This window comes from Pundamilia nyererei, unplaced genomic scaffold (genome assembly GCF_000239375.1).
Source record: "Pundamilia nyererei isolate P.nyererei 1_Seehausen unplaced genomic scaffold, PunNye1.0 scaffold00027, whole genome shotgun sequence".
In the NCBI taxonomy this organism is placed as follows: Eukaryota; Metazoa; Chordata; class Actinopteri; order Cichliformes; family Cichlidae; genus Pundamilia; species Pundamilia nyererei.
This window is the reverse complement of record NW_005187428.1, coordinates 1,318,719-1,333,604: the sequence shown is the minus strand read 5'-3', so window position 1 is coordinate 1,333,604 and position 14,886 is coordinate 1,318,719. Positions and strand designations below refer to the sequence as shown.

At 41.7% G+C, this 14,886-nt stretch overlaps 1 protein-coding gene across 4 annotated transcripts in view; it reads right to left on the bottom strand.

Moving 5' to 3' along the window:
• reln (reelin) overlaps positions 1-14,886 on the bottom strand; it is a 99,997-nt gene that overhangs the window by 72,114 nt on the left and 12,997 nt on the right. For all 4 annotated transcript variants that reach the window (XM_013909571.1, XM_013909573.1, XM_013909572.1 and 1 more), the window contains exon 2: positions 4,726-4,833. In XM_013909571.1, coding sequence (XP_013765025.1) covers positions 4,726-4,833 — 108 coding nt within the window. The remainder of the gene's footprint in view (positions 1-4,725; positions 4,834-14,886) is intronic.

Below are 14,886 nucleotides of genomic sequence, written 5' to 3'. Positions count from 1 at the left end.
TCACTCCAAAACATCCATTATATATTTTGATTCATTCACAGTTGAACTTGCTGGTGTGGTCTCGCTCACTGTCTTGCCACATAAAGTGAGCATGAACTAATAGATGGACATTCTCCTTCCTGTTTTTTTGGTATAGGGCAGAAATCATGTTTTAAATGAAGTCATCCAGGTCTTGAAGCAGCAAAGTAGCCCCAGACAATCACACTACCACCACCATGTTTGACTGCGGCTCATGTTCTTTTTATGTGTTATGTGTGTTTCATGGCAGATGTGGAGTGACTCAAACCTTTCAAGAAGTAATTTTTTTTGTCTTGTCAGTCTACAGAATAATTTTCCAAAAGTTTTCGGGATCATGTTTTTTGAGAGACGAGACTTTGTGTTTTTTTGGTAAACAGTGGTTTTATCCCCTGTAACTCTCCCGTGGAAGTTATTTTTGCCCAGTCTCTCGAGTGAATGATGAAAACTGACCATAACTGAGGCAAGTGAGGTCTGCAGTTCTTTAGATGTTGTGTTTAGATGTAGCTGTCCTGGATGACTTGCTCATGCACTCCTGGACTAATTTTGGTAGGCCGGCCACTCCAGTTGAAAACTGTTTTTCTCCATTAGTGAATAATGACTTTCACCATGATTCCCAAAACCTCAAAAATAGCCTTGTAACCCTTTCCAGACTGATAGACATCAGTGAAACTGTCTAATCTCTTCTTGAGTTTCTTTAGATTGCAACATGAAGGACTGCTTTCCGAGATCTTTTTGCCTTCTTTGTTTTGTCAGACATTAAACACGCCTGAGTGTGGCTTTAGAAATTGAGCTGAGCTTTCCAAAAAAAAGTGGTTAATCACAGTTAATTCATGATTTAGCAAGAAAAGCCAGTAATTTCTTCCACACAGGGTCAGAGAGCTTTGGATAGCATTTTTACTGTAAAAAACATAACTGTGCACGTTCTATTTATCTTTGTCCAATGTTAGTTTTGTGTGATGATCTGAAACATAAAAGTGTGTGAAATATGAAAAAAGAAAAAGGAAATGAGGAGGTATGTACACTTTTTTCCACTCTCACACTCATTCCTCAATCTCATACACTTTCTCAGTCCATTATTGGCCGTTTTGCTCTAAATGTTCAAAGCTCTCCTTTTCCTTCAAGTGCCTGTTCATCATTGTGATTATAAGTTATCCGGACACATTTAGAATGAATACTTGCTCTGTCTGTCTTTGTGTTTGAATGGATAATGATGTGATGGGAAACATTTTACTATCAGGGAATACAAATCAGACCACATGTGACATTACTTTCCATCCAGGCTCTGGCCTATGGGTTTTAATATATCACCTCATTACTGCTATGTGACATGTAACAGCAAGCAGATTTTATGATACATGAAACAAAAATCAAAATTATGACAATATACTTATGTTATTGGTTTCATCATTTAATCTTTCTGATTGCCAAGCTGAAAGCTTCAGAACGCCAAGAGGGCGGATTGGAAAGAAAGACGTCTTAATGGAATAAATGTCAAAGAAAGGAAAAACACTGAGGAGTTGGAATTCTTCGGCTGCTGAGTCCAGACTCATGTTGCATTTCTGGCAGTGTGTACAGACATCCGTTTTGACCACGTTACATTCAAACATGCATATAAAGTCTCCATGTTTCACTCTAAAGTGTTTCAAAAAGTCTCTAATGAGTACTTGGGTTGTCAAAATCGACTACAAAGTAGACTCAAATGAAGCTGCATGTCATACCTCATCCATTAACTGTGAGTTGTAAGTAGTTGAATCCCAAAATGAAATGTCAAGTCTTTCCTCTCAGCTTTGGCACCTTGAAATAAATGCACCCAGACTAGTTTTGCTAGCCTGTGATCGCTACATTTACGAAAACCACAATTAATTTGCACTCCCGCGTTCTCCCTGTATTTAGCAGGCATGGCTTCCAAAGCACAACATTGTTTTTAGCTCTAGTTCATCTGATTCTGCACTTGCCACAGCAGAGCAGTTACAGCATCGTAAAGGTCTGTGGTTAGCCCGCCAGCAGCAAGTAGAAGGTCGCTTGCCTTTAGGGAGTGGAGGAACCAGCCTTGAGCAACTTGAACCACAACTCAGCGCAGCAGCTGAAAACATGGCATTCCTTAGACTACCTTAAACTGCCCTGCCGACTGCTTCCCCACACATCGGTTACAGTAATTTGACAAACAGTGGGCGACGCTGCAGTGAAAACCCTCAAACTAAAACATATGTGCTACAAACGTAGTTCAAAGAGCACTGCAATTCAAGTGGAGTGGAAGACAACATAATGAAAAAATCACTGCTGTCTTCATGTTATGGTGTTTGTTTCTTAAAGTTATAATTGTAACAGATCAACAAAAAGAAAAAGGAGTGATAAACACACACACACACACACACACACACACACACACACACACACACACACACACACACACACACAAAGAGAATTGATGAAGCATGCAATTCCGTCATGCTCACATCCACTGTTTTTATGACGTGTAAAAAGCAACAAAGGATGACATAGAAGACTGAGGGGATTTCTCTCTGTAGAGGCTATTGGGCAGCCATCGTGTCTGCTTGCTACCACAGCTTTGACCACACCAACCACTGGACATCCCAAGGCAGCGAGTAAAAACACTAACCTCTGTGTCCACAGCTCCCTGACTTTGTCTATTTAGTCCACTTTACATCTTTTTTAAAACCATTGATTCCTTCTTTGTCTCTCTCTTAGGATCTCTTTGTTTTGCTCTTCACCTCCAACAACACAAACACAGCCAAAAACAAAAAGAAATCTTCTCTCACGCTTCATCTTAAGCTGCCGTTTCAGTCTTTCAGTGATTTATTAGCGATCTTCTCGCTACAGTGGTTTCATTCTCCCTGTGCTATAGTTCATGCTAGTTGCTGGACTGATACATCTGCCAACCACATGTTCCCCCCAGCCAGCCAACACTTCACTTCAGCTGAACAGTTGGACTGTGTGTGTGTGCTCTTGAGTGAAAGTTGGTGGTATTTCTATTGAACGTGTGCATACGCATGTTTCAGTGTCCCCCACGTGGCTTCATTCAGAGGGATTAGAGCCCCACCTTATCCTGCTCATAAGCACCATGTTCATAAAACTCCCTGGTGGAGTTGCGTGACCCTCTTGCGCTCAAAGGCACATTTATATTTGTCACAACACTGGACATGAAGAGGCATCACACTGTATTATTGTTCCACTGCATTATCTTCAAAGCATTTTGGGAAAACGCTGGCTCTCTGTTAAGTCACCAAGTTTCCATGAGCTTATTAATAAAGGACGTTCTCTTTAGGAGAATGTCTTCAGCCCTTCCAACGCTGAGCAGCCTTCAACGGCTAAGTGGACCACCATGTTCTGCAAAGTTTCTATCACTCGATCATAAAAAAAAATCCCAGTGTACCTCAAAAATGCGCAGAAAAATTAATCGAAGGGAAAATAAAACTATAAATCTATTAAATCGTCATTCAGAATCTCCTCTATGACAAGACTGCTTTTGCATGTGCCTGCTGCTCCATGGAGTCCTGAATCCCACAGTGGGAGGGGTGGCTGGAGAATTAGAGCAGAGAGACAAAGTGCAGAAAGCTCTTCAGCTGAGGACCAAATGTCTAACTGGCACTGCGAAACCCAGACAGATTACACATGCTGTAACGGAAGACTTTGCAGACTTACTTAAACACACATCTTACAGAAAGTCACCGTTCCACAAGCTGCTGCCTATCAGGGTAGGCGTATCCTTAAAACTTTTCAAGTAATTAGAGTGAAGCTAAGGTGACGCAATCCGTGCTTGGATGCCTCCCCAGTAAACAGAGCTGCCAAGAGTGAAGAACTGCCCTGGCCAGAGTGAAGTCAAAGTCTGAAGAACAGTGAAGTTAGTCAGGATAAGGGAGCCCACTGCGCAGCAGTTCTGGGACACTAGCCCTGTTCTCTAAGGAGTTCTTTATAGCTGTTCCACTGCACCAAAAGAGCCCCCATCCGTGCACACAAGGGCTCCATCCGCAAATACTTCATCTGAGTCTACAAATCTTGGTTGTGTGTCCAAAAAAGAGATGCACTTAATGCATTTCAGTTGCATGCTTACAGTGTAATTCGATTGCAGTAGTCAAAAGTGTAAAGACTTATAAGTTTAGCTTTAATCTTTTAAGGATAAAGAGAGATTCAATTTGTATCATTAGAGCAGAACATGCAGATAATGCAAAGGAAAGGCGGACAAAGAATAAGATAAGTTGTTTGCAAACTTCATCCAGTTTAATAGCAACATCTACCACCTAAACTGTTGCTATATTTGCATCTCTGGATAAAAAAAATTGTAAATCAGCCCGTCCACTGGGCCTTCACTCCAACATTTGGCAAGCTGGCCTGGTGATCAGTTGTTATTTTAAGTTTAATCTTTTAGAAAGCTCTACATTTGCTGCTTTGCTCTTCATATCTATCTCATATTCAGTTTTTTTTTTTTTTGTTCTCTCAAACATCAATGAAAACCCATCTGACCGAACCCTTGATCACATCATCCTGACTCCTCATCCATCACGACCTGTCATAACCGGAGAAGGGAAGTGGTCTTATGCTGAGTCTGGGAACGGATGTGGATCACTGAGCTGGATCGTAATACTTCGTGGTCCCAGCAGACACTTCTCGGGGTATCTGAGGGTTTGCTAGTACTAAAAAGCATAATAAAAAAAAGCAGCTTGTATTGGCAAAAGAAACAAGACTCACCAAAGCCAAAAGCAGCTGGAGCAGGAATGGGAGCCGACTGGACTGGTGTTGAGGTGTAGAGGCCAGTCACCAGGAGACCATCGAAGGATACACTGGTGGAGATGGTTACTGAAGAGAGAGAGAAAAAAGGAACATGCTTACTGCTGGTGAAGCTGAGAGTTACTCCCAGAAACATTTTAAATATAATGCATCCAGCTGTTATTTGTTTCACCACCCCTGTATTAACACCTCAAATGAATACAGGAAGATGAACTGTGAACGCCGATTAGGTGTCAGAGATCGCAATTACTAAGTTGCATTTACGCTTCATTTGCAGACTAAGCAGATAATTAGCAGGCGTGATGTACGTGTGTGGACAGGATGTTTGGAAGTATGTAGAGCAGCTCACTAATCAGGTGTTAGCACATGGAAAGGTAAACTGGCCATTAAATGGGATGCCAACAAGACCAAAACACCCTGCAGGAGGACAGGAGAGTGCATGGAGTGTTAAAGCAAAATCTAGAAGGTCACTTGCACACATATATATATATTCAGACAGAAGTAGAAGCATTATTAAAACATGTGCTAAACCAAGGTATGAGTTACTTTAAAGGTTGCTGAACCAGAAAACAGCAGAATATCCCCACCTCACCTTTTACAGAGAAAAATGGTGGCAGAATGTAATCTACCTCATCCTCAACAAATCACAGCGCTTTAATCAAAGCCTGTCGTATTGACAACCATATTAGAACAGACTGATGAGCTAATTGGCTGTAACCCTGATAGCTTTGCTAAGCCTTTATTCTTCCTAGCCCACCACAAACAGCCACAGATCAGAAAACTCCCGGGAGTGTGTTATCCAGCTGAACACATCTACAGCTCAGTGTATCCCGCAGCACGTTAACTATTGATCCACCCGGTAAACAAGGGCCCTGAGTGATGGGACCACAGAGTCAGCTGCATCACTGGAGGAAGAGGGCTCAGTCACTGGACTGTTTCCAGCCAGACAGAGCAGAGTACAAGGAACAGCCCGTGGCTCAAAGGAGGAACACACACACCCCACCAAAAAAAAAACAAAAACCAGAAAACAAAACAGTTTTACACATCAGGGAATAAAATCCTTTGCGGCTGAGAAAGATGAAGGCATTGTTGTTTCCTGACCCTGGAATCCCCCTGCTTATGGAGGAAAACTGAATGGGAAAATGAGGCGATACCCACAGCGAGACTGTGTTTTAGTAAGAATAGCAGCATGTCAGTTGGGTCTCAGGGCGTTCATTCTTCTGGGTTTGGTGCGTTACACTGTGGAATTCTGGGCAGAGCTGACTCCTGTGTGGCCCCGTCTGCCTGCCTGGCTGTCTGACTGGGCGACTCCATTAACATGTCCTCGCACAAGACGCTTGTGCGTGTGTCTCTGAATGTGTGTGTTCGCCGCATGTCTGTGTATGTCGGACGTGTTACACCCTGTCTTAGGAGCAGAGTTCAGTCCATCTCTTCCCTCCCTTTCTCTCCTCCATATCAAACCCTCAATAATTCATCCCACAACACTCCTTACTGTATCCGGACGTTTCCTCCTTTGTTTTTCTGTCGTAACTTTTGCACAGGGATCCAGCACTCCACAAGGAGTATATACAGTGTTTACTAATAGTATACACACTGTACATACAACTTCTCTCTGCTTCATTACAGTATAAAACAGTCGGTTTTATACTTTTTTATGTTGCTCTGATGATTTCTCTGAGAAACATCCACTCAAGTAACAGGATCTAAAGCTCATTTCAAGGACTTCCACTTTTTTTTGCCAGCTGCTGGCATCTCCTCACAGATAGGCTTTTAGTTCCAGTTCTGTGACACACTGTTTCTCAACTTGTCGCAGTTTAAATGTATTGAGTGAGCCTAATTTGGGTTGAAAGGGTTAATGTTATGAAAGGCCTATTTTAAAGCAAACCATGCAGGTAACTAAGTATTTTGTTATGGTCCCCCTGGTCTGCTTTTTGAGTTGCTTTACACTTTTTTAAATTTAGTTTGTTTTTCTAGTGCTTGAGGTTTTTAATTATCGTTAACTTGAGTTTTTGTTTCCTGTTTTGATTTCTTTATTATTCCAGCATACAGTGAGTCTTTGTTCTTGTTACTGTAGACAGCGTGTTTTGGTTCATGTTCTGTTTTTTATTCGTTGTAGTTATTTTAGTCGCCTCAGCTTTTCTTTCTCTGTTCCTTCTGTCTCATCTTTCTGTTACTGTCTGTTTCTGTGGCTGTTATTAAGATCTAGTGTCAGTCTTATCTCTGTGTGTAGCGTCTCTTCTCTGGATTACTTCCTGTTTTACTTTGACGGTTAGTTATCCTTCATGTCCTGTGTTAGTTCCACTTCCTGTCTTTCCCCCCCCATTTGTTTTCAGCTGTGTCTCGCTCTCCACCTGTCTCAGTCCTCCATGTATATACACAGTTGTGTCTTACCTTTTGTCCCTTTTTGAAGTAACATATTTTCCAGAGGCTCTCTCTAATCCCAGCCCCAATTATTACTTTTGGACTTCTGTTTGTTTCTCTATGGTTTTGTAATTTGGGACTTAATAAAAGGTTTGTTGTTCTTGTTATCTAACTCTTGGTGCCTAAACATAACCAAATACTTTTTGCTGTCTAAACCTAATCAGAGAGTAAAAGCAAAAGTTAAAAAAATAAAAAGAGCGATAGACTGAAAACAAAACTAATTAGAGAGTGGAGGAAAAAACAAAGTGCAAAACACACAGCTCACAAACCAGACACAAACCACCGTCTCCAGTGATTTAATTCACTGCCAATTCGCCAACCTCCAAATGAGGATTTTACCGCCCTATAAAGATGGAAAATTACGTCTCAGCGTCCGCTGAAGCCATCGGACTGCACAGCTCTGCAACCCCAGCCCCATCTGATAGAAAGACTGTGATGCCCTGGGATTAGAACGCGCTCAAAATGATTGCGTTATTGACACTTCCTACATAGCAGTTCATATTATTAATTGTGTATGGAAGAGTAATTTTTTATAGTCCCTGTCATCCACTCCACTTTGCAAACTTCTACAGCACAGTGTAAACAAGATATACAAACACCAGTTACGCTTTATTTCCATTTCACACTTGATGACTGAGTGGTTTTTCATGGTATCGAGATTTTGTTTATTTGTCTTGACCACATATCTGCGTGAATGTGTATGTGTAGATATTGGTTTGTTTGTTTTATATGTCAGAAATAAATCTTATCATGGTCGCAAATATTAACCAGTCAAAAGGGAGAGCTGTCTGCAGTCCCTCCTGGTTAATATAAAAAGCCTTACACTTAAAATATAGACGATTGCTTTTTTTTTTAATTTAATATTAGAAATGCTTGGTTGTCCACAAAAAGAAAAAAAAATAGCTGGCTCTAATAACACTGTGAGCAACAAGTAATTTCCTTTTGCTTGTCTGCTCTGAGCACTGCCAAATTCTATCAGCATGTACAGCGTGTACACGAAGCTGTATTTTGAGAAAGATACATATTTTGCTTGGCAACAGAAGCATTATCATATTCGCTCCATGTTGCTCAGTGCACCTCTAACACATCCCTATCTGCAGAATGCAAAGAAAAGGTCTTTCTTATTAAAAGAAAGAAAGAAAGAAAGAAAAAAGCAGTTATCATGTTCATACTATGCATAAATGTCCTCCTCATTTGTGCTATTTTTCTATCCCTCCACGAATACATCACCCATTCAACAAATCCGTTCCACTGTGTGGTTAAGACATGTTATCAGTCTTTACATTATGCAGTATTGATCCAAGGCCATGGCATGAAGCAGTATTTAATGGAGTAATGACTGAGTTTAATGGACTAAGTTGGACCAGGCTCAGTACGCACAAAACGCTCATTTCTGCACTTCCATTGACCTGCATCACCAAGGTTACGCACACTCCATTACTCTCCACAGACAACTTTACATGTGCTGCACAAATACAGCAAACAAAAGACTTTTTTCCCCCTGCCTTCATTGTGCCGTTTCTCTCTTTAGCCGCGCTTTACACCTTTCCTACAGCTTCACTCCCATTGAGGAATCGCTGTAAAAGAAAAATCCTCTTCCCTGCACTTTCCCCATCAACTCCTTTCTCATGCATTTTCTGCTCCCTCGCAGCAGTGTACCTCTGTTTGATGTAGAGCATGGGGTGGGGGAGAAAGAGTGGAGAGGAGGAAAAACAAGAACAGGGGTGAAGAGGGATGGAGAAAGAAGGGGTACTGGAGTGGCCCATGGAGAGCAGCACTACCTGATCAATACAAATCCAGGATCTAAATTATTTAGAAAGGCCTCTAACAACCTTCTCTCACTCGCCTGTGGAATGCATCAGACAGATGAGCCAATCAGATCAGATCAGATCAGATCAGATCCAATCACCTGTGGGGCTGCTTCACTCACGAGCACACACACAGACACGCACACAGATCTAAAGGGAGGCCTTTGATGGTAGCCTTAACATTCTTGTCCATACTTCATTTCTGAGCAATGTTCACTTGGCCGAGGGGGATGAGGAGCCATGAGGCGGGCAAAAGAGGTGAAATTAATGCCAACAGTCTCATTCAACACGTAGGCAGGTTCTGTGTTTTTGGGTATGTATTTTTCCATGTGCATTGTTTCTTCACATATGAACAAACCGAGTGTCAGGCTAGTGCTGTTCATGCAAACTTCTATATTGAACTTTAGGCTTTTTCCTGTAGTAAGGACTAATCTTTGGTTTACATGTCAAGTGCACACTTAAAAAAAAGAACAATACGTGTGCGTTAACTCTGTATTTGCTGTATCAATTTTGACTGCTAGCTTAGTAAATGGGGATAGGTCAGTAGATCTTTAGCATGCTTTAGCATGTGTCTGAGCAGTTTCTGCTGTGTGCATGTCCTCGCTCAATCCTGTGCAGGATACAGGAAAACCCTGCCTTAATGTTTTCTTTCGCTAAACCTTTGCTATTTAATGCTTTACAACAAGTTGGTATTTTACAGCATGTGGGCCGGCCGCTACTTGTTTTTTAGTGCTTCTGTTCTTAATTAAATTTTGGTTATGTGATTCTTGTTGTGTTTAGGAAGGAAGAAGAAGGTTTCTACAGACAAATGAGCTACTAAACATTAACAAGGCCTGCATACGTTGGTGAACCTTCATGTTTCAAATTTCAAGAGGCACACGCTAGGTCCAAGTGTCATGCCTGCAAGTGCTCTTGACTTAGATCTTGCAAAATCCTCATTACACTGTATGCATAGCACTCATACCCACATACAGATTCTCATATTTTATACTGGAACACACCACAGAGCACATCTCTTGGCCCTAAGCCAGTATGTAATATTGATGGTGCGATGTGGTATGCCTCATTATAGACACACACAACCGTGCTACCGCTCAACTATTGATGGGCCCAGGGCTTTCTTCACTTCCTGGGATCCACCAGGAGTAATGTTAGGGCACGAAGTATCAGAGCACCACACAACGCAACAAAATACACATCCTTTGCTGACAAGTCTCTCAGAGATCAAGTAGGCACGCACACACACGCACACACACACACACACACACACACACACACACACACACACACACACACACACACACAGAGAGAGAGAGAGAGAAAACACAAAGCGATGACTAACTGGTAATGTTAAACTAATCTTCTGTGACAGTCTACTCTGCAAAAATATGTTCACGAAAAACTGCGAGTAAATAAAAGAAAAGCCTACTTTTCATTTAAATGTATGCATGTGCTAAACACTACACTACTTGTTCTGTCTGAGCAAATCTTGGTTTGAATTTGTATGATTAATTTTTCAGCTAGGATTCTCGATGAGTTCTTGTAGCCAGCTGCTAACCAAGAACAACAGGGCTGCATTATCATATCGCCTGAGTGCATTACGCTCTCCTGAATCCTATAAAAGCATTCTCAACGTGGGAACAACAAGGCACTGGAAGAAGACAGTGAATAGGTATTTAAATTTTACAAGATACTACAGTATGGTTTTACACTAGTCCCAGAGGTGTGCTATTGCCTTTAGACATGACTGTAACGGTGCTAGACAAAGAACCTGTTTTTTTCCCCTATATATAGTACAAACAGTGAGAGGAGAGCCATGAATGATAGAAGGTTTGGCCAATTCCTTGAGAAAAAAAATGGGTGTATTAAGCTGTCAAACACAAACCAAATGCTCATGTTGGAAATTCCAAACTAATGTGAATGGATCACTGTATGCTGGGTCAGCAATTACAACAGGGTCCAGAAAAATAGCACCCAGTGGCATTTTAAAAGCCATGGTAATGTCTCCTTATGGTGCAGCAAAGCATAATCGGTACTGTACTTGGCAACATGTGGCATGAGCTCATTCTTAGAAATAAAGAAAAAAAAAGCATGGGAAGGGATTAAACTAGAGCTGGACAGGAAGTCCTGGAGGTCTCAAAGAAGACCTGACTTACATCACGGACAAGTGTGTTTGCATTGAAGTGGCTATGTGGTTGGCATGGCCTGAACAGCTCCTTTCTGCTCTTTGTGTACAGACACACCCACCAGTCTTTAGCCTCACCCAATTTCACTTCACTTGCACAAGTCTCAAATAAACCTATTGAAAATACCTAAAATGGAAAGAAATGACTTTAGAAGGAGGTTCTGACAAAATCTGATACAGCTGCTCCCTTTTATGCCAGGGGCTGAAAGTACAGCTTAAAGAAGCAAGAGTCTGAAAAAGTCATTTTAGCAAGACATCAGAGTACAGACAGTGCAAGAGAATATATTATCAATGAAATTCCCTCCATCCCAGGAGGATGCCCTTTTTGTTTCCAAATGGATGGAGGTTTTCCTGGCAACGATCTGGATAAAGATAGCTGACCATCTGACCCATATCCCACTGGCAGACACACACGTGCCCCAGAGAGGACCAGGAAATGGAGGCCAGATCACAGGGAAGCTATAGTTCCATCTGTTTCCATGGCCATGCCAGTGTCGGGGTGCCACTTCACTCTGAGCTTCCTGAAATGGTTCAAACTGTCAGTCACCTGACCGTGACACCATGAAGGATAGGTTGCTGTTACCAATGACAATGAAGAAAGCAAAGATTGGAGCTTTAAATGGACAGCGTGTTCGTGGCCACCTGAATTACCCAAGTCTAAGTCTCTCCTTACAGCTTCAGAAGATTGTGTGGGAAGTGTGTTTCTGCACATATATGTGTCATGTGGCGTTCGAGTCAGGTTTTAGAGGCATCATTCCATTGCGTAACCTTCTGGCACCACCCTGGCCTGCTGGCACCGCCATCTGCTGCTGTGAAACACTAGATCACAGACGACCTATCAGCCACAGAGCTTCTACAGGTCTGCTTAACTACAACATGTATAACCTTTTCTGCAAAAAGGCTCAGAGAAAGCAGTTTTTCCTCTTGGGAGCAGGATACGTGTCCTTTCATGATCACTGCCAGAGATAACAGCCAATTTCTGTTCTCGATCCAGTTTCTTCTATTGAGGTTCTACTCTGTTTACCAAAGAGGGGAGCTGAAGCCTTTACTGCCCGCCTAACTTGGCTTCACCCCTGCAACAGCCGTGGAGAAAAAACAGGAGCGAAGAGGCAGTTCTGTCACAAGCATCCTGTTCCTCACACATAATCTGCCTCACAATCACACTTCATTGTGCAGCTCTCATACAATGCATACAATGTTCACTGTGAAAACATGAGCAGGTGTGTACGGGATCCACCAAAAGGATCCTCGGTAAATTATTTTACAATAATCGAAGGTTTTCACATTGTAATATTTATGTTTCTACTTTAGGGGCTTTTCCTTTGTTAAGTACCAGTTCCACCATCTGTAAGTGTTTTATGTCCTTTTTATTCGTGGTGCTAAAATGCTTACACTGGACTTAGAAGGAATACACAACCCCAGTGGGAAGGCATGTCCACCAATCAGCGAGGCAAAATAAGTCATGACAGAAGAGACTTCATAGCTTAGACAACTCAAAGGCTGTTCTCTTTACCTGAGATTAGCTTTGATAGCACATCATCTCTCTGAGCTTTTAACATTATTCATTATTTCATTGTACAGAGGCCTCAAACTGCACGCAGATCCCGTATCATTACCCAGCTCTGCTTTGAGACTCATAATTGGTTTTGATAGGTTGCACTTCTGTTACCTGGTCTTCATCTTGTTAAGAAATTTTCATATGATGAGAAGCATGAGATAAGAAAGTGATTGTATGTACAAGGGGAAAAAATGCAAGAAATAGCCTAATACAACTGTAACCTAAAGCAGCAGGCAAGTGTTATATAAATATAACTGCTAAAACAAAATCCAAAACATTCGCCATGAAGGAAATGTTGTTCAGCATCAGATGCATAATTGGTGGTTGCTATAAAGGGTTATATTGTAATCGGGTTCAAGAACACCATGATTCTTTCCCTCTGTCGCGTGGTGGCTGCCAGGACTGGAGAGTGAGCTGTCCTTATGATCAACACCATGTGTTCTGTAGACAGAAAAAAGCTTCAGCTATCCAGGCCTGACAAGCAAAGCGTCTTCCGTCACTTGTCAAAGCCATCCTGAACATGCAAACGTGACATGAAAAGCCAAGGTGATCAAAATGCTAATCATGAAACTGACAAAATATAATCACATTAATGTTGGTAAAATGTTACAGAGGGAAGCTGCGACTGTATATGCCTTCCAGAGAGAAAATCCAAGGAATGCAGGAAAACATTAAAAGCTGAGTTAGCCTGAAAAGTTGGGTAAAACCCAAACCACAACTTCTTGCATATTGCTGAGACACACAACACACACTGACAAATCTGTACTGTAATATAATCCAAACTTGACTCTAAACTCATCAAAAAGACACCTGATCGTACAGTAATCTGCTTTCACAGCAACATACAAACAAATAGTAACCACAGACAAAAACACAGACCAAATCCAGACACTGGACATGCACAGCACTGTTGCATAACTCCCTTTCCATCTCACCTGCTCCACTGGGAGCTACCCTATAGGAAAAAAGGAAGGAGACAATGAGGGCCAAGCTGTGAACTGTTAGGCATAATGTCAATGACAGTTTTGATGTCCCAGTCAGGGACACCAGGTTGCTTTGTTTAAAAGTTGTTTATCATATTTCCACAACTGGTTTATCTCCCACAAGGAGTGTAAACTAAACTGTTTCACAACTGAGTCATCTGTGCCAGGAAGGCATCTGTCAAAGCAAGGCCTTGAGACTTTAGCCCAACGTAGAGCAGGGATTTAGATGGGCATTTAAAATGACAGAGACTAAAACTAATGACTGAAACATTTATCTGTTTTGTTTGGCCTACCAAACTACAACTTTTTTTGACATGCCAGGAAAAAAAAGTAAAAATTATGAAGCACAAACTTTGTACTCTGTCCAGTCAATCAACCAACCAATGGTTGAAACACCAAACACCAAACCTCACATCAAATGAAAGTTAAAGCATTTCAAAGGCTCTAAAATTTCCTACAGGCCTGCATATCCAAAACACTTCTGTCTTGCATCAATGCATCAATATAAGTGACAAGGCGGTAAATCCAAAGTAAGACAACAGAATTTGTAATGTATGTGTGTTTTGCACTCTTTGGTGTGAAGATGCTTAGATTTGGAAATCAGTATCTCAATCTTCATCATTAAGTGGAATCAATTACAAATGAAGAGAAAGAAAAAAAATACTTTCCTGGGTAATAATTTCCTGGGTTCAGTACAGATAGCGCTATAAACAATGTATGTGTCAGGACTATTGGAACAGTTGAGACACATTTTTTCTAAACACAGAGTCTATGTGGCTTCTAAACCCCAAAACACGTTGCGCCAAAAATTGGTCCACCCCAAGGATCGGGTCTGATTTATACATCGGGAAAACCAAACAACCTCTGGCAAAGCGGATGGCACAACACAGAAGAGCCACCTCGTCAGGCCAGGACTCTGCAGTCTATTTACATCTACAGGCCAGTGGACACTCTTTCAATGATGAGGATGTGCACATCCTGGACAGGGAGGAACGCTGGTTTGAGCGAGGAGTCAAGGAGGCCATTTACGTGAAAAGGGAAAGACCATCTCTGAATCGAGGAGGGGGCCTAATGGGAACAGCTTTTGCAATCTTACAATGCTGTGATTGCAGCCATTCCCCAACTCTCTGTGAATGGTACTCATGGCCATTGATCAGTGGTCTTTGA